Source organism: Chroicocephalus ridibundus, chromosome 6 (genome assembly GCF_963924245.1).
Source record: "Chroicocephalus ridibundus chromosome 6, bChrRid1.1, whole genome shotgun sequence".
NCBI classification, from domain to species: domain Eukaryota; kingdom Metazoa; phylum Chordata; class Aves; order Charadriiformes; family Laridae; genus Chroicocephalus; species Chroicocephalus ridibundus.
Window position 1 is genome coordinate 56,503,405 of NC_086289.1, and position 17,175 is coordinate 56,520,579.

Here is a 17,175-nt window from a genome sequence, read left to right on the forward strand (position 1 = left end):
TGCATATGCGTCTTTCTGTCCATACCTGCTCTGAAATGCTCTTGCCTCGTGAGAAGAGGCACCCAGGTGACATCAAGCAGCTGCAGAAGGACCTCCCACCCATGGCTGAGGGTTAAAGGATGGCTGTCAGGGGAGAGGGGCAGCTGCTGGACGTGCACCTTTCTCCGCTCCTCTCCACGGACCTGCTGGGCTGGTCTCTGCCAGCCCGGAGACGGTGCCTTTGCTTCTTCCATATTTCACGTCGTTGCCGGCAGTGCCGCAGATGTGCAGGAGCAGATGGGCTGCGGCACTGCCGAAGAGAGCAGCCCAGCTCTCGTTGCTGGTTGATAGCTGCCAGTTAACTGAACCTTCCCTGGGGACCAGTCTGGTTGTACTGGGCTGGGGGCATTCACAGAATCACAGAATAGTAGGGTTGGAAGGGACCTCTGGAGATCATCTAGTCCAACCCCCTGCCAGAGAAGGGTCACCCAGCGCAGGTTGCACAGGGACGCATCCAGGCGGGTTTGGAATGTCTCCAGAGACAGAGACTCCACCACCTCTCTGGGCAGCCTGTGCCAGGGCTCTGCCACCCTCAGGGTAAAGAAGTTCCTCGTAATGTTTAGGTGGAACTTCCTATGCTCAAGTTTGTGCCCATTACCTCTTGCCCTGTTGCATCCCAGGGTGTCAGTCCCCACAGGGTTTAACCAGGCCGGGGATGAAGGTGTTCCTCAGCTTCCCATATGGACAGAGCTTTTCCACAGGTACCAGCCTGAGAACAACCCCTCAGCCTTTCCTGCAGGAGCCTTTCCCCATGCCAGGACAGTGATGCCACAAGGCCGCCAGCCACCTCCTGCCAGCTGAGGTGGCCTCAGGGCGAGCCCCACGCTCTGATGGGGTCTGGCCATGGCAGCGTGGCTCGGACATCCCTAGAGCTGGCTGCCTCGCAGCAAAGACCAGCATATGGAGGCTGTTCGACAAGCCAACGCCACTGACTGCAGCTTCTCTGGGGTTCAAAGAGGCTGGATTATCACCGGTGTCTGTAACAGGGTGAGGTGAGTTTAGCTGCGGGGAGTCATCTAAACCAGTCACCTTCCTTTGCAGTTACCTGCCTGAAGTGATGGGGGACGGCTTAGCTAATCAGATTAACAACCCGGAGGTGGAGGTGGACATCACCAAGCCAGATATGACCATTCGCCAGCAAATCATGCAGTTAAAGATCATGACAAACCGGCTGGGCAACGCCAACATCGGGAATGATGTGGATTTCCAAGACGCAAGTGAGTTTAGCAGAACCGGAGAGGTCCACGGCAGGCGAGAGGGGCCGAGCAGTCACTCCTGCCAGCCTGCATGGGCCTCCGTGCAGACCCTGCAGCTGGGCCCAGACGGCAAAGTGGGGTTGTGGTGACCTGCCTTTTGGCTCGGGGCTGTAGAGGATCTGTTCAGGTGCAGCCACCTTGCTGCCGGGTGGCTGGAGGCTGTGCTGCTCTCAGAGCCTTACTGAAACCTCGGGGCATCTCTCCAGTCCCAGCCCAGACGCTGCTCCCATCTGCTCCAGAGGTTTCATAGAATCATAGAATAATTTGGGTTGGAAGGGACCTTAAAGATCATCCAGTTGCAACCCCCCTGCCATGGGCAGGGACACCTCTCACTAGACCAGGCTGCTCAAAGCCCCATCCAGCCTGGCCTTGAACACCTCCAGGGATGGGGCATTGACAGCTTCCCTGGGCAACCTGGGCCAGTGTCTCACCACCCTCACAGTGAAGAATTTCTTCCTAATATCTAATCTAAATCTACACTCATTAAGTTTAAAACCATTACCCCTCATCCTATCGCTACACTCCCTGATAAAGAGTCCCTCCCCAGCTCTCCTGTAGGCCCCCTTTTAGGGTACTGGAAGGCTGCTATAAGGTCTCCCCGTAGCCTTCTCTTCTCCAGGCTGAACAGCCCCAACTCTCTCAGCCTGTCCTCGTAGCAGAGGGGCTCCAGCAGTTTCCAGCTGCTGCAGCAGCGGCTGGTGGCAGTCAGCTGGAGATCAGGTATGGGCTTGCCTCCCATAGTGGGGGAAGCAGATAGGAGGAGGTGGCCAGGGCAGGGCTGGTGGCCAGAGCTCCCCAGGGTTGCAGCAAGGGGAAGGCAGGGACGTCACCCACCATAAGGCTGACAGTCGGGGCTCACGCCATGTTTGTCTCTGCGCAGGTGACGACATGAGTGGCTCCGGGAGTGGTGACAGCTGTCCTGACGACGTCTGTGGCAAAAGACTTTCTAAGAGCCCCAGCACCAGGCAGCCAGAAACGCACGCTATTCCTAAGCAGTCTGGACACGGCATCAATGGGGCCAGCAGCAGATCTTTGCCTTCTGCCTTCCTCCTCCTCCTTTCGGTGGCTTTCATTGCCGCGCAGCACTTGTGGCGGTAACTCACTAGCACAGCCAGGAAAGAGACTGCGGCCGAGGGCTTCACTTTGCCAAAACCAACCAACCAACCAACCAACAAAAGGACATATTTAATTCACCTTGGCAAAAAAAAAAAAAAAAAAAAAAAAGAAAGGAAAAAAAAAAAGAGGGAGGAGAAAAAGGTTTCAGTTGTTTGCTATTTCTGGCAGTGCTCGAGCTGTTTTCTTCTTTCTTGGTCTCTTCCCCAGTGCTGGGCCCTTCTTTCCGTACCTCATTGTTTTACTTTTGTTATTGCCACGACCTGGCTCTCGGGGCTGAACCAAGCCTTTGCAGAGAGGCCGCCGGGGGAAACCCAACCCGGCCGGCCCCTCCGAGGGCAGCTCTTCTGCTGCCTCCAGTGGAATATGCAATTGCCCTGATCTTGTTCCCCAAGCGCTGCTGACCGAAAGCACGACGGCGCCGAGAGCAACGCCGCTTCCTAACGCGGAGAGACGGAGAGCGTCGGCGCGGCTCGAGGGCCGCATTCAGGGGCTCTTTCGGTTTTTTTTTCTCTGTACTTCCCAGGCAGGCAGAGGTGGCCCTTCACTTCCAGCGGCGTACGTAGGAGCCTGAGCAGGTTTGGTGGGTTGAACTGGAACAGTTTGGCTGTTGGACCCAAAAAAAACGCAGAACTCCCTTTTTCTTTGGAAAGGTCACAAGTGGGTTTCTTGACTAGAGCTCGTAGCTGACGACAATTTGAAATGTAGGTCTCCTACATCTAAGTGACTGGGAATGAGTGTTAGGGGTTGGGGTTTGGGGTATTTTTTCTTTGCATGCTAGTTGGAAAGCCATTTTTTACCCAAGTAATAATGGTCCACTTTCTACCTGCAGTGCAGTACCGTCGTAGGTAACAGAGAGATGAAAACATGCACAGTGGGATTCTCCGCTTGACAGACAGTTGTGCTTCCTCCTCCTCCTCCTCCTCTTCCTCCCATGGCCCCAGCCCTGGATGGGAATCCCTTTTTTTGTTTTGGTGATAAGAAAGACCAGGGACTTTGTACTAACTGGAGCATTGCGACTAGTTGTGAGAGCTCGCACGTGTGGGAGCGACCGCCTGGCAGCTGCCGTAGGGCACAGGGGGCTGGTGGCGATGAGCCCTGGGCAGGTCCCTGCCCAGGAGACTGACTCAAGGTAGCTGCTACCAGGGAGGACGGGGGGATGGGACACGTTTTGTTTGGGATATTTTTTCTTTTGGCGTTTGTTCCTGTTGCATTGTAGGTTTTTTCAGTGAGTTCCTGCTTTCCCTGTATCTTCCCCATCCTCCCACGCACCTTCCCTGACCCTGCAGGGATGGGGTGAGACAGGGAAGGGCCTGGCTCACCGTTTGCCACCCCGTCCCACCACGTACCAGCCGCTGGGTGACACAGACGGCTGCCCCAACCCAAAAATACTTGGTGGGGTGGATGCGTGCTGGGTTTTGAGATTAGGGGTGGTTGGTAAACGATATAAATATCCTCACGTAGCTGTAGGAGTGTCTGTGCTTGTAGGGCTGTGTGCTCCGGGGCTTCCAGATGGCTTCTGTACCTCCCAGGTACGGCGAGCGTCAGCTGGAGATGTAGGTTTAGCAGATGTGATAGATACAACACAGTCACTGTGACCAGTTGGGCCATGAGCACGCCCAGGGGTCGGGCTTCATTCGTTCGGGTTGGGTTTGGGTTTCAGATGTGTTTGTACCGCGGGCGAGAGGCAGGGCAGAGGTCTGTCTGTCTCCTGCTTCTCCGGTCTGCACAGCACGTGTTTGAGCATTTCTCCTCTGCCCTGCCAGAGGAGACGTGCCTTCGGGCTGAGCAAACATTGTGGGGTTGGGGTTTGGCTGTTTTCTAAGAAAGGGGAAAAAAAAAACCCAAACATTTTTAATATTAGCAGTTTCTAGAATGTGCAATTTAAGGGAAAACGAGACCATGAGCAAGGTAACACCAAAAGCTGGCTCAGGCGGATGCGGGGGGGACCTTGGCTCCTGCCCACCTCATCCTGGGGCCAGGTGATAACACTCGTGGTTCGTTGAACTAGGCAGAGATTTCAGGCCAGCTTTGACTGGCTTCTCCAAGTCGCGGTGACTGATGTTACTGACTCGGTATCCGTCCTGCCTGCTCACTGCCTTCTGATCTAACCCGGCTGGGTTTCAGAAATGAAAGCCGGGATGCTGGACGGTGGCTAAAGGACAGACAGCACCGCTAGACCCATCAAAACCCAGGAGTGGATAAATACAACTCATGGATTTATACAGATTTATTTACTTCCAGAAGTATGGCAAGTTCCACATTTTACTTTTATGAGTCTTTTTTTTTTCTTTTTTTTTTTCTTTTTACCAGAAATGCCAATACAAATTTAGCCTTCCATTAAAGAAATCCCCACGAGCAATCCTGCAGAAACTTTACATCCAAAGCAAAAGAAAAAACAAGGGGAGAGGGGCATTGAAACGTTGTACCCTCTTCAAAAACTGGTTGGGTTGGATTGGAGTTTTAACACATGACTGCCGAGGTCAATGTTTGGCTTTGCAGAATGGGAGATTGAAAGGAAAGTCCTTGTCGTTTCCATTTCTGTGCAGTTAGCGTTTGCTGTCAGCCTGTTACCCTCAAAAGCTTCTTACGGGCCCCAGGGGGATCACACCTTAAACCTGAAGCCGAGGCTTTACTGATTGTCCAGTGAATATTTTAACAACAGCCCAAATTATTGGTCCTGTTACGATATTAAAACCTGATAGTCTGAATTAATAAGGCAAAGCCTCAAAGGATACAGTAGAAACCGTTAAGCAGGAGAAACCCTTCCTGATATCCCTCCCCGCTTTGGCTGGGGTTGAGCTGATGCTTCGGTGTCCCTCTGGGCCCCGAGGACGACGCTTCGGTGGCCCCGGCACCGAGCGGGGCTGTCCCCGCGTGGTGGGCAGCCCCAGGTCTGCGCGGGCAGCGCCGGGGGCTCTTCTCTCTTTGCCAGGAGGTGCAGGACGTTGGCATTGACGCTTCCTCTCTCCTTAGCCCCGGGTCCGCTTGGGTTTATTTTGTATTCTTTTTCACACAGTCCGCCTACGCTGCTGCTTTTCATCAGTTCCCGGTTATTCAGTTTTTCTGTTCTCTTCGTTACTCCGAAGCGGTTTCCCCGACCTGCAGTTGGGTGGCCCGGGGCCGCGCTTGGCCATGCCACCTCCCTCTGTGGAGCCGAGGTGGCCGAGTCCCCCCGGGGTATCGCCTCTGTATCGCTCTAAACTAAAGCAAACCTAAAGCAAACCATAGTTACCCGATGGCTAGGCAACTAGACAAGTTCTGGCATGGGTCAACAAGCTGAAGTCAGCCCAGGTCCGGACAAGCCCTGAGCTGGCGCTGGGGCTGGCACGGAGCCTGTGGCCTTTTCAGTGCTTATAAATGACATTTCCTGAGCTACCACCTGCTCGGAACAATTGTGACAAACCTTCCCAGGGCGGTGGCGGGCCGCGGGCTGAAGCCACGGTGGGGGCTGGCGGCTGCCGTGGGTTGGGTACGTGGATGGGGAGCTCTGGGGAAGGGGGGGTGGCTGGGGAGGAACATCCGCTTCGATGTTACCGTGGTGGTGATTCGTGGTGTTTGGGTTTGAAAAGGCCTCAAACTTCACAGGGATGCGGGGGGAGGGGGGGGGGGGGGGTGGTGGTCTAAAATATTAACAAGGAGCCCTGTCCCTGGAAAGGGGAGAACTAGAAATGGTGGATTTCCAAGTGTCTCTGTCTTTCAGCCTGCTCTTTCGTGCCATAACGTGTATGTTTTAACTAAGGGCGAGGGTCTCAAAAGGCTTTGAGAGCGCAGCTACTTATCATTTACAAATGACAAACTGCCTGTTGTTTTCTGGTGGGCTTGGTAGGGGCGAAGGTATAGCAAAGTATCCAAAGTCCACCTTTGCTTTAAACAGATGCATTTCTATCTGCAGAAGTAAGAATTATTTCACTTATTGGCATAGCTGGACAGTTATCTCTTTCTTTCTGTTACCAAGGTACTTGTAACTCTCTTGCACTGTTTATCTAAAGTTGAAATATGTTCTTTGAATCCTTGTATAAATAAAAAGGCTGGAGACTTCAATCTGTATTTACAGGGCAGTTTTATTTCTTCTCTATTTAAGCTGAGCTTGGAGTTTTTCTTTCTTTTTCCCCCTTAAGGCACAGATAAAGGCCAGGTCAGGAATGACCAAGGAATGAAATCGTGCTTTCAGCCACAAGGTTTGGAACGGGCTGACGCCGATGCTGGCGGTAGGGGTTTGCCTGCATCCAACCCTGCGTAATCTGGAGGGACAACCGCCGGGCTTGTATGGCGGGGATGTGCGCGGAAACAAGGGCAACCTGGTTTGACTCCTCAGAGCAAGTACGCTGAGTGTTCCCTTCCTCATGGAGATGCACAAAAAAGTCACGGCATAACAGTGCGAGGAATCAGAACTACCCTTGCTATTTTGTCATTACAAAATGTCGTCCTAGTTATTCACCGTGGCCGCGTACCACTGCAGCGGTTGGCAGGGGTGGCAGCGAGCGGAGCAGACGCTGGGCCGTCTCTGTGACGCGAAGGTTTGGTCTCGAGCGCGTGCTGGGGACGGGACTGGTGCCGCAGGAAGGTCTGAACCTCAGCTCTGCCCTCTCCGCTCTGAGACGTGGGTGAATGCGGGAGTCAAGGCAACGCATCCGATGCCGCTCACGGAGTGTCGAAAGAGCTTTGATAACTGGGAACTACTAAAAGTGTATCTCTCTGCCTGGAAGCAAATATCACTTAAATTTAATAAATTGAGTGATACCCTTGAGTGAGTAGGTATTTCTTTGGTTTCCTGTCCTGCAGTTCCAGCTGTTTGCACCACGTGCGCACATTTATGTACATACAGACAAGTGTAGAAATGTTGGCCTTCTCCTAGGAGAAGCTGTTTGCAGACCAGTCGCCTCCTTTGCCTCCCCTGTGCTGTAAAACATTCCCGTTGGTCTGGAATGCCGCTGAACGCCATATATTTGCACTGCTCAGAGCTGGCGGAAGGCGTAGGGCATGCTACAAGCTCAGCTCCTGTGTCCCCGAGAAGGGAAGGCGTCAGGGGCTCTAACAGCAGCCCTTGACCTACAAGGAGCTCACCAAGCCGGCGGGGACAGGCCTTCAGAGCGGTGCACGGCAGCGGCACCAAGACCTGAAACACCCCAGTGGCCCCCAGCAAACGCTGGGCTGAGGCATCAGAGCTTTTCTAGCCGGGGGGGCGCGGGGAGACCATTATCCTGCAGTTCAACCATCTTCCTGCAGAGGAGGCAAATCTCTTTCCTTTTGGCATTTTGCTTATAATTACTCTCCAGCGAACCATAACTACCCTGTTCCTATTTCCTCCTCTGCCCTGTGACACGATACAGGGCAGGCTGGTGGGAAGGGACAACCTTTCAGGCATGAAGGACCATCCTCAAGTCAGCTGCTGGCAGGTAGCTAGTAAACATCCTGAGCCTCACGCAGAGGCAGCGCAGGTACAGAAGCGGTGACATCGGTTGGTGCTCATGGGACAACACTGCTCTGGGATGGTGGCACCCAGGGGCCTCCTGGACGTGAGCGGCAGGGAAACTTGTAAGCCAGTAGGTGACACCAGGCAAATCCCGGAGCAATCTGCTGGGCTGCTGCCGCCCATACGGATCGGTGGAGGGTTCATGCCACATCGGGTGTGATGCCACGCGAAATAAAGATCATGGTTTTGGTAACCAGAGCAGGTGTGATGGGAAAACTCAGCACAGTGGGCACTTTTCAAAGGGAGGAGTGTTCTTGCCATTAGCCAGAGTCTTTTAACGGGTTTTTGGGCTGCACTGAAGCCAAGTATGACCCGCAGAAGCCAACAGCAGGCACCCAGGAAGGAAAACAAAGCAGTGAAATACGGTTTTCTAATGGTGAGAGCTGATACTGCACAGCAGGAGCGCATCTGAGGAAGTGATGGGGATCCCTGTGCCCTGCTGGTGCAGGACATGGGGCAGAGGGGCTGGCACGGAGCACTCAGCTCAGCCCCAGCTCGGTGCCCCTCGGAAACAGCAGCCTCTCCATCCTGGTCGGACACACGCCAGTGCCCAGCACCACCGCTGGCAGCCGGGGCAAGGGAGGGGGTGTGGGGCAGGAGGGGGGTCCAGGACAGCAGGGAGCCAGAGGTGCCGGGGTGTGGTGAAAGAGAGGAAGAGGGTCCCTCGCCCACTGAACCCGCTGAGCGCAGCCCGGCAGCGGCAAAGGCAGCGCCCAGGTTCTCACACACCGGTAGCTCAGATGGTGGGAGACACAGGGAGCATTAGTTACTACGAAAGGCCGTACGGAGTATCTCGCTGCTCGGTACATCAGCCCTACATTAAACCTGGAGAAGAGAAGGCTCCGGGGAGACCTTATAGCAGCCTTCCAGGACTTAAAGGGGGCCCACAGGAGAGATGGGGAGGGACTCTTTATCAGGGAGTGTAGTGATAGAACAGGGGTAATGGTTTCAAACTGAAAGAGGGGAGATTGAGATTGGATATGAGGAAGAAACTCTTTACTGAGGGTGGTGAGACACTGGAACAGGTTTGCCCAGAGAAGCTGTGGCTGCCCCATCCCTGGAGGTGTTCAAGGCCAGGCTGGATGGGGCTTTGAGCAGCCTGGTCTGGTGGGAGGTGTCCCTGCCCAGGGCAGGGGGGTTGGAACTGGGTGATCTTGAAGGTCCCTTCCAACCCGAACCATTCTGTGATTCTGTGATTCTAAGCTGAAGAAAGGGACAGCCGAAAGCAGTTCATTATAAAGCAATGGCAATTTGACCATACAAACTAAGGCAATCACAGCCTACGCAAACTTGCTCCTTCCTTTACTTGCTGCTTATGGAAGAGATTTTTTCCCCAGTAATTTCCGTAAGCTGAAGTCACCCGTTAGGAAAGGGGGGGTTGATGAAGAAAGGGGGCCAGGAGCGGCCCTTCTAGGGGCAGGAAAGGCTGTGGAAGGTACCAGTGATGCCCGACCAGAGTGCTGGGCTGCTGCTGCATCCTTCCCCGCTGGGTGGGTCTGTGGCACCCGCGCCTCTTCCCCTGAGCAGCCCCGGGGCTGTCCCAGGCAGCAGCCGCGAGCTCCCACCCCTGGTCCTGGGAGACGTGGTGGGCGCAGGCCAGGCGAAGTGCAGCGGGGCAAATGGGGCTTCCCCCACCGCCACCAGCAGACAGGGTGCAAGACCTGCCAAGGCAACACGAGGCCCCCATGGCTCAGCCCCCCGACCCCACAGCACTCCAGCCCCTGCCCACCCTGTGGGGCAGCCCCTCGCTGCAGACCTCTCCCCCCGCCCGGCCGCTGCCGGCAGCAAGGGCTGCTCAGCTTCACCATGGGGAGGGGAGGGTGCAGAGAGGCCAGATAACAGCCCAGGAGGCCAGACGCTAGCCCACGAGGCCCCTCAGGGAAGGTCTGAGCTCTCCACAGCCCCTCGCCATGGGGAAGTGCCCCACCAGCAGCACAGGGGCAAGAATGGGCTTCTGGGTCATGGGCTGGGGGGGGGGGGGGGGGTGGTGGTGGTGATGACCATGATGCCAACTGCCACTGCCCAAGGTAAGGCTGTCCACAGGGGTCAGTACTGGGACCAGCTCCTCAGGGGCCCCCCAGCATCAGAAGGACATGGACCTATTGGAATGGGTCCAGGCCACGAAGATGATCATAGGGCTGGAACACTTCTGCTATGAGGACAGGCTGAGAGAGCTGGGTTTGTTCAGCCTGGAGAAGAGAAGGAGACCTTATAGCAGCCTTCCAGTAACCTAAAGGGGGCCTACAGGAAAGCTGTGGAGCGACTCTGGATCAGGGAGTGGAGTGATAGAACGAGGGGTAACAGTTTTAAACTGAATGAGGATAGATTTATACTAGATATCAGGAAGAAATTCCTTACTGTGAGGGTGGTGAGGCACTGGAACAGGTTGCCCAGAGAAGCTGTGTCTGCCCCATCCCTGGAGGTGTTCAAGGCCAGGCTGGATGGGGCTTGGAGCAGCCTGGTCTCGTGGGAGGTGTCCAGGTCAGGGAGTTGGAACTAGATGACCTTTAAGGTCCCTTCCAACCCAAATCATTCTATGATTCTATGAAATCTGGAGCAGATGGGAGCAGCGTCTGGGCTGGGACTGGAGAGATCCCCCGAGGTTTCAGTAAGGCCCTGAGAGCAGCACAGCCTCCAGCCACCCCATAGCAAGGTGGCTGCACTCGAGCAGATCCTCTACAGCCCTGAGCCAAAGGCAGGTCACTACAGCCCTGTTCTGCCATCTGGGCCCAGCTGGCAGGAGTGACTGCTGGGGCCCTCTCGCCTGCCATGGACCTCTCCAGTCCTGAGGTGTTCAAGACCAGGCTGGATGGGGCTTAGAGCAGCCTGGTCTAGTGGGAGGTGTCCCTGCCCATGGCAGGGAGTTGGAACTAGATGACCTTTAAGGTCCCTTCCCACCTAAACCATTCTGTGAGTCTATATGTGTGGCCATAACCTAACATCACTGCATCACAGTGCCAGGACACCCACCCCCTGCAAGGCTCTCCATGCAGCTGAGCATCGCAAGGACTAGACCTGGTGCTGTGCTGCTCTCCAGGATGTCTGTAGCGGGGCTGGGGGCAGCCGTGACCCTCCATCTGCCTCCACAGCACCAGCTGGGGTGAGCTGACGAGCTGGGTGCTGCTGGACGCAGGGAGTGACCCAGCTTTCACTTGCTTCCCAGTGAGAGCTGCTGACTGGGACACTGTGGCTGCCTGTGTTCAAGAGCAGCTCCTGCTGCACAAGGTGGGCTCCCACCCTCCGGCCCCTCTCTGCTCTGGGGTGGGGGCGGGTGCTCGGGAGTCACTCCTGGGCCCAGGTCTGACGTTGCTCTTCACCTCCCTGGGAAGCAGGGACCTGCAGCCGAAGAAGAACTGAGCCTTGTGCAGGAGTGGTCTGTATCCCGGGCGTGAGGATGCTGCTTCTGCCCTGGCTCCAGCACAACTTGTATGGAGAGTGCAGGAATGTGGCAGCTCCTCTCCAAAGCTCTGGCAGGGCAGTTTTGGTGCTTTCCTTCCAGTCAGTCCTCCCCCTTCTGCCTTTCTGTTCTCCGCTGCTTTCAAGGCGTCCGAATTCCCACCCTCAGCTCCTTCAATGCCGTCCCTGAACAAGTCCAGGTTGGGGACAGTGGCCTGACTGTGCAGTATTCTGCCTGGCCAGGAACATTGCTGGTATCCACAGCCTGACAGACAAGGTGTATGTGCCAGGTAGGACCTCCAGGTAAGACCTCGCTGCTCTGGCCAATGCAGGGGTGGGGGGCAGTGGGGGTTGGTGGCGCAGGTTCCCCTGCTGCATGGCTGGGGCAACAGGACATCTCATATCCCATCACCGGCTGTGGAGCAGGTCCAAAAAATGAACCCTTTGTGTACAGTGGGTGGAATAGCCAACACGCATGAAAACCGCCTGGAGGGAGACAGGGCCCTGGGACCTTCTCCGCTGCTGTCTCCAGCCACAGCTCAGAGCTGTGTCACCTCTGTGTCGCATCACCCGAGTGTCCTGGAGCTGCTGGCACTCAATCACAGCCTGCTGATGGGCAGCTGCAATAATGGACCTGGGCCTTCTTGTGGGGTTTTCCTGGTGGCAAAGTACTGGAGCCCCTGTGGTATGCTCAGACACCTGCAGCCACCTTGTGTCCAAAGAGAGAGGTGGGACACCATGTCCCTCTTCTCCCACTGCATCAGGAAGAGAAAGACCAGCACGTACATCCTGAGGGACGTAGGCATGCTCCTCATTGAAGACACATGAGTGCAAATGAAACAGTACCCTGACTTTCTGGATATGATGACAGGGAAGGACACCCTGGAAGGAAATCTGTTGAGGGTAAGCACTTTGTTTCTCCTCTGCCGCGCTTCACCCTTTGAAATCAGCGCTCCTGCCAGCACCACGCGCTCTCAGCTGACCATGACCTGGGCAGCCCCTTGGGTTGGATGGGAGCTCCAGTCCCACCAGCTCTCACTTTACCAGGTAGTTGTGACATTCTGCACTTTGGACACACTGGGGGTGCCCCAAAGCCTGAGCTTTCAGCTTGGCAAGAACCAGTCCCTGCTCAAGCGTTCTGATTGCTGCCCTCACAAAAAGCTGGGCGGTTTATAAGGTTTGCTGGGCAGCACCTGCTCCTTAGAAGGCTGGGCTAGGAGTGATGAGAGAGCACTTGTGAGGGTTTAGAGAGGCAGTGTCATCTCATGGCGGTGGGAAGCCAGCAGCCTTTTTGAGACTAGAGGCCATCTCCCCAGCATCACCTCCCCAAGGCCTTTGCTCCTCCACTGCGGGTCCCAGGGATTCTGGACTTGGACCTTGCAAAGAAACCACAGCTTCCCTGACCTGCTCTGGCTGCATCATTGTCTTTCCAGAGTGTGTGCATGCCCGTAGCCTTCAGCTGACCCAGCTGGCCACTGCCAGGGCTGCCTGTGCTGGCAGATGCTGGGGACTGATGCCTCCAAAGCAGTTGTTCCCAGTGCCCTCCTCGACTGCTCTTGCTCCTCATGACTGTGCGTGGCATCAAGCAAGGCATGGGGCTGTCAGCTGTGTCCCCAGCATGCAGTCATGCCATTAGCGGAGCGCTGGGCCATGCAGAGGAATTCAGGCAACACTGAATTTTCATCATGGACTGTGCCGGTTTCCAGGATAGTGCTGGCTTGTGGTGTGCTCGGGTTTGGAAACTGCTGGCCTTCACAGCATGGCCAAAATGGCTCTGTGAGCAGATGAGTGTTGCAAGCTGCAAAGGGATTGTGGTGTCTCAAGTCATGCCAGCAGCTTCTCCTTCCACACAGGTTTGAACTGGAGTGTGTCCATAAACCACCACCCAGGGACCTCTGCAAGGGCCCAAGAAAGCCCTCTGATGAGGGCAGGCAGAAGAAAGAAGAGCCTTTGCCATGTCCCAGGTGGGAGGAGGAGGGGAAGGCAGCAGCTGGCTCCTCTCCACAGTGCAGGGAACCAACACGTGCCCGTCCGATCAGGAAAATCCCCAGCAGTGATTACAGAAGTGCTGAGCCACAAAGTCACGGGCTGCCATGGAAATGCTGAGCTGGACCAGAGCCAGCGCCAGGCAGGGTCCAAAAATCCCAGAAACCATGGCTGCAGGAGAACCTAAGCTCCCTCTGGCACTGCTGGGGTGGGCAGCGTCGGGGCGATGCTCTCCTGCTGAGCTTCCTCCTTTCCAGCTGCAGGGACCCAGCCTGAACCGTGCCCCCTGAGCCCTGGGTGAAGGAGGCACCGCGCAGAGGCAGAGCCTGCGGGCAGGTGAGGAGTGTGATGGGTGGCAGGAGGGGACGCCGTGCTCTTGTGCTTGTGCGAGGGAGCCACCTCCCTTGGCCTCGGAGCCGGCATCTCTCTGGCAGGCTGTTACTGACACGAGTGAGGGCAGGCATGTGGCAGGTCGGCTTCCCCTCCCTCCACGGTGGAATAAAAGCTCACCCTCAGTGAGCTTTTGAAAAAAATCAACCCTCTCGGCTGATTCCTGACGGGCTGGCACTATGTTTCACACCCATCCTGTTAGTCTAGGCCCTGCCGCTCTAGTCCAGGTTTATCTTTGTGCCAGCAGCAAATACTGGTCACGGGCTCCTTTTTTTTGTGTCATGGGCAGAAAGAAAAGTGGTCAGGAAGCTCAGCTGAAGCTGCTGGGAAGCCTCCAGCCCCCACCCGGCTTCGGCTGATGTGGCGCTGCCCTGGCCAGGCCCTTGCCCCATCCCCTCCCAGCCCCAACGCGTGTCCGCACCCTCACGTACAAGATGCTCTCTGCCCGGGCAACACACCAGCAATTTTACTGAAGTCCAGAAAGATTAGCACTACTGTATCTAGATAACCTGGTAAATCATTTTCTGGGTACTCCAAAGACGCTTTTGTTGTAGGTGAAGGACAACTAGATGGGCTGGAGGTGATGGGAGCAATACTGCATCAGGGCTGACCCCAGTAGCACCCCTTCCGTGAGAAGGATGGGGGGGTGTGTGTGGATGTGTGTGTGTGTGTGTGTTAGCTTCTTGTAAGAAGCTGCTGTAGGGATAGGACCTGTACAAATCCAGATGTTTTACGAAGTATTTAAAAGACGTGGGGCTGAGGGACATGGTTTAGTGGTGGTTTTGGCAGTGTCAGGTAGATGGTTGGACTCAATGATCTTAAAGGTCCCTTCCAACCTAGAGGATTCTATGAGTCTAAACGACCCGGGGGCTCTGAAATGGCTTTTAGCTGTTTAAATCTCAGAATGGAGCAGGCACTAGGACCTGCCTGAAGCCTGAGCCTGTTCAGAGGGGATAAATATAGCACAGCCCGTACAGGCTGCTGGGGGAAGCTCCCCGATCCCCCCCACATCCCGCTGCCCGAATGCCACGCGGAGGAGGCCATCTGGGAGCTCTGTGGCCGGGCAGCAGTGCCGGTGACCCTGTGTCCTTGGCTGCCGATGCTCCAACTCTCCAAGGTCACCTCCTCGCTGCTCATCGGCAATGCCAGGGCAGCCTCCAACGAGGAGCTGCTCATGCAAGAGGGAGTCACCTTCTGCGTGAATGTCACCAGGCAGCAGCCCTTCCCCAGCCTCCAGCAGGTCCGGGGCATACGCATACCCGTGTTCGACGATCCGGCCGAAGACCTGTATCGCTATTTCGAGCAGTGCAGCGACGCTATAGAAGAGGCGGTGAAGAGCGGTGGGAAGTGCTTAGTTTACTGCAAAAACGGCCGCAGCCGATCAGCTGCCATTTGCACTGCTTATCTGATGAGACACAGAAAGCTCCCACTCAAGGATGCCTTCGAGGTACCGTACTCATACCCAGATTTATAGTTAGCCACCTTTTGGGTAAGAAATGCAATGCTTATTTACGAGTAATGATGATTTCTCATAGAGTTACTTGGGTGCTCTCACCTGTTTATTAGCAGTTACACAGCTATTCAATATTTGAATAAAAATTCCACTTTAAGTTTTTTTCACCCCCCAGCTCAGACAATGTGAGGTTTCTGGGACAAATATAATTGCAAATGCAAAATAGGCTTTAAGCCCTGGAACAGATACGCAAAGCTGCTTGTTTTGTCGACATTTTTCCTATCATTTGCTTGTGATAAGTGATGTTAATGATATGTGATATCATTAATATCATCGTATTATATCATAATCATCAATAATGAACGATAAGTGAAGTTAAAGACAGAGACATAAAGCAAACGAGTGAAATGGATGTGAGTGCGTGCGGGAGCTGTTTTGCAGGATTTGCTCCTGTCACCGATATGACAGCTCAACCCAGGAAAGAATCACCCCCACCCGCCCCACACACTAAATAGCTCAGGACTGGCCAGCTACCAGTAATAGCAGCTCAACTTTATTAGGAAGTCCATCCAATAAATATGACTCATGCGCTACCGGCTTTTAGTCTTCACCCATTTTGTAGGTATATCACTAAAGTCTCTAATTTAGATAACGGTTTTGCTCAGTGCTAGCCAGAGGCGTGCAGATATGTCACTGAGTTTCACGCTATCTTAAACACAAGAGGTATCGACACACTTTATGAGAGCCATTTGCATTTCCAGCTAATTCAACCACTCCTTTTTATGTCTTGCCCACAAATCCATTCTGTAACAGGGACCACATGCCAAGAGGCCTTAGCAAGAAGAGAGTGAGTGCTATGACCAAAATATCCGTTTATTATTCCGTAGCTAAATCAAAACCAAAGTAAATCTTCCCAGAAGTCTAAGAGGAAAAAAAATCTGTTTTCCTGATACTCGCCCTTGCTTCCATAATGTCTCTCCTTTTTCCCAGGCTGTGAAGACTGCCAGACCAGCAGCAGAACCCAATGCAGGATTTTGGTCTCAGCTGCAGAGATACGAAGAAGATTTGCAGATACCAAAGCAGCCTGATCCGCTGAACAAAGGACTTCAAAATAGCAACGTGTGAAAATGTTTTAAAGACAGTTAAGTGGTTTGCCACAGATTTAAACAACAAAAAAAAAGTCACTTCATATATCACCTATACATAAAATGCCTTACTCCCCAGACTGAGCTGACGGTTCATTAAATTCGTTCAGAGCACTGCCATCGAAGGCGCATGGGCAAGGGGCAGCTCAGCGGGGAGAAACAGCAGAAACGGGAAATGGTTGGAAGGACTGTAAACAAATCAGAGAAAGGCACGGTATCTTCAGCATTTATTTTTCTCTGAATGACACTGAATACAATAACAATGTCTTGAACAAATTAATGAGTTACTGCATAGGGGTTTCACTCTTGGTTTTTAATTAAACTTCCCAGTGACGTCACTAGAAGATCTGATGCCAGACCAAGGAAGTTTTGAATTTCTATCTATCTATCTCACCTCCTGGATCATAATTCATGTTCATGAGACAACATAACCTTTGGTGGGAAACCAACACTAGAACTGCTTAGTCTCTGCCCGAGTTCTGCATTTACCTTATGTTCAACTAGACCAAAATACCACCACAAAAGTAACTAAAATCCAGAGGACAGAATATACAGGTGATGGTAAGGAGTTCAACTCCCACCATGCAAGTTAAATGTCTTTTTAGCTTTTGAAATTATTCTCCAGAATACCAAAGGGATGATTTTAAAAACAATAGCTGATAGTCAGGGGAAGAGGATGATGCTGGCAATCTAAAAGTAATCCTAACTCCTTTTAGCATTACCTACTAAGCCCAACGAGATCTATCAGTGCCCAGTTCATGCCTTAATGTGTCAGTTTGTAAGTCAGCCGTATCTGCGTGCAAGTGACAAGGCTAAATCACTTCTGCTAAGACTGCTTGCAGGTCGCCCTGTGAAATTATCTACTGGGGTATCGAGGAAGCTGCACAAAACTTCTAAATCAGACTACAATTGTGTTTATCA

At 53.9% G+C, this 17,175-nt stretch overlaps 2 protein-coding genes across 2 annotated transcripts in view; both read left to right on the forward strand.

The window, feature by feature from the left end:
* The window catches only part of GPC1 (glypican 1), a 218,398-nt gene extending 211,940 nt beyond the window's left edge, over positions 1 to 6,458 (forward strand). The window contains exons 8-9 of the mRNA XM_063338939.1: positions 1,081 to 1,256; positions 2,176 to 6,458. Of these exons, the coding sequence (XP_063195009.1) occupies positions 1,081 to 1,256; positions 2,176 to 2,393 (394 nt within the window). The 3' untranslated portion in view covers positions 2,394 to 6,458. The remainder of the gene's footprint in view (positions 1 to 1,080; positions 1,257 to 2,175) is intronic.
* Positions 6,459 to 14,617: 8,159 nt separating this feature from the next.
* Positions 14,618 to 17,158, forward strand: DUSP28 (dual specificity phosphatase 28). Its single transcript, XM_063339322.1, has 2 exons — positions 14,618 to 15,103; positions 16,100 to 17,158. Exons 1-2 carry the CDS (start codon positions 14,756 to 14,758, stop codon positions 16,232 to 16,234), a joined length of 483 nt encoding a protein of 160 aa, XP_063195392.1. The 5' UTR covers positions 14,618 to 14,755; the 3' UTR covers positions 16,235 to 17,158.
* Positions 17,159 to 17,175: the final 17 nt, after the last annotated feature.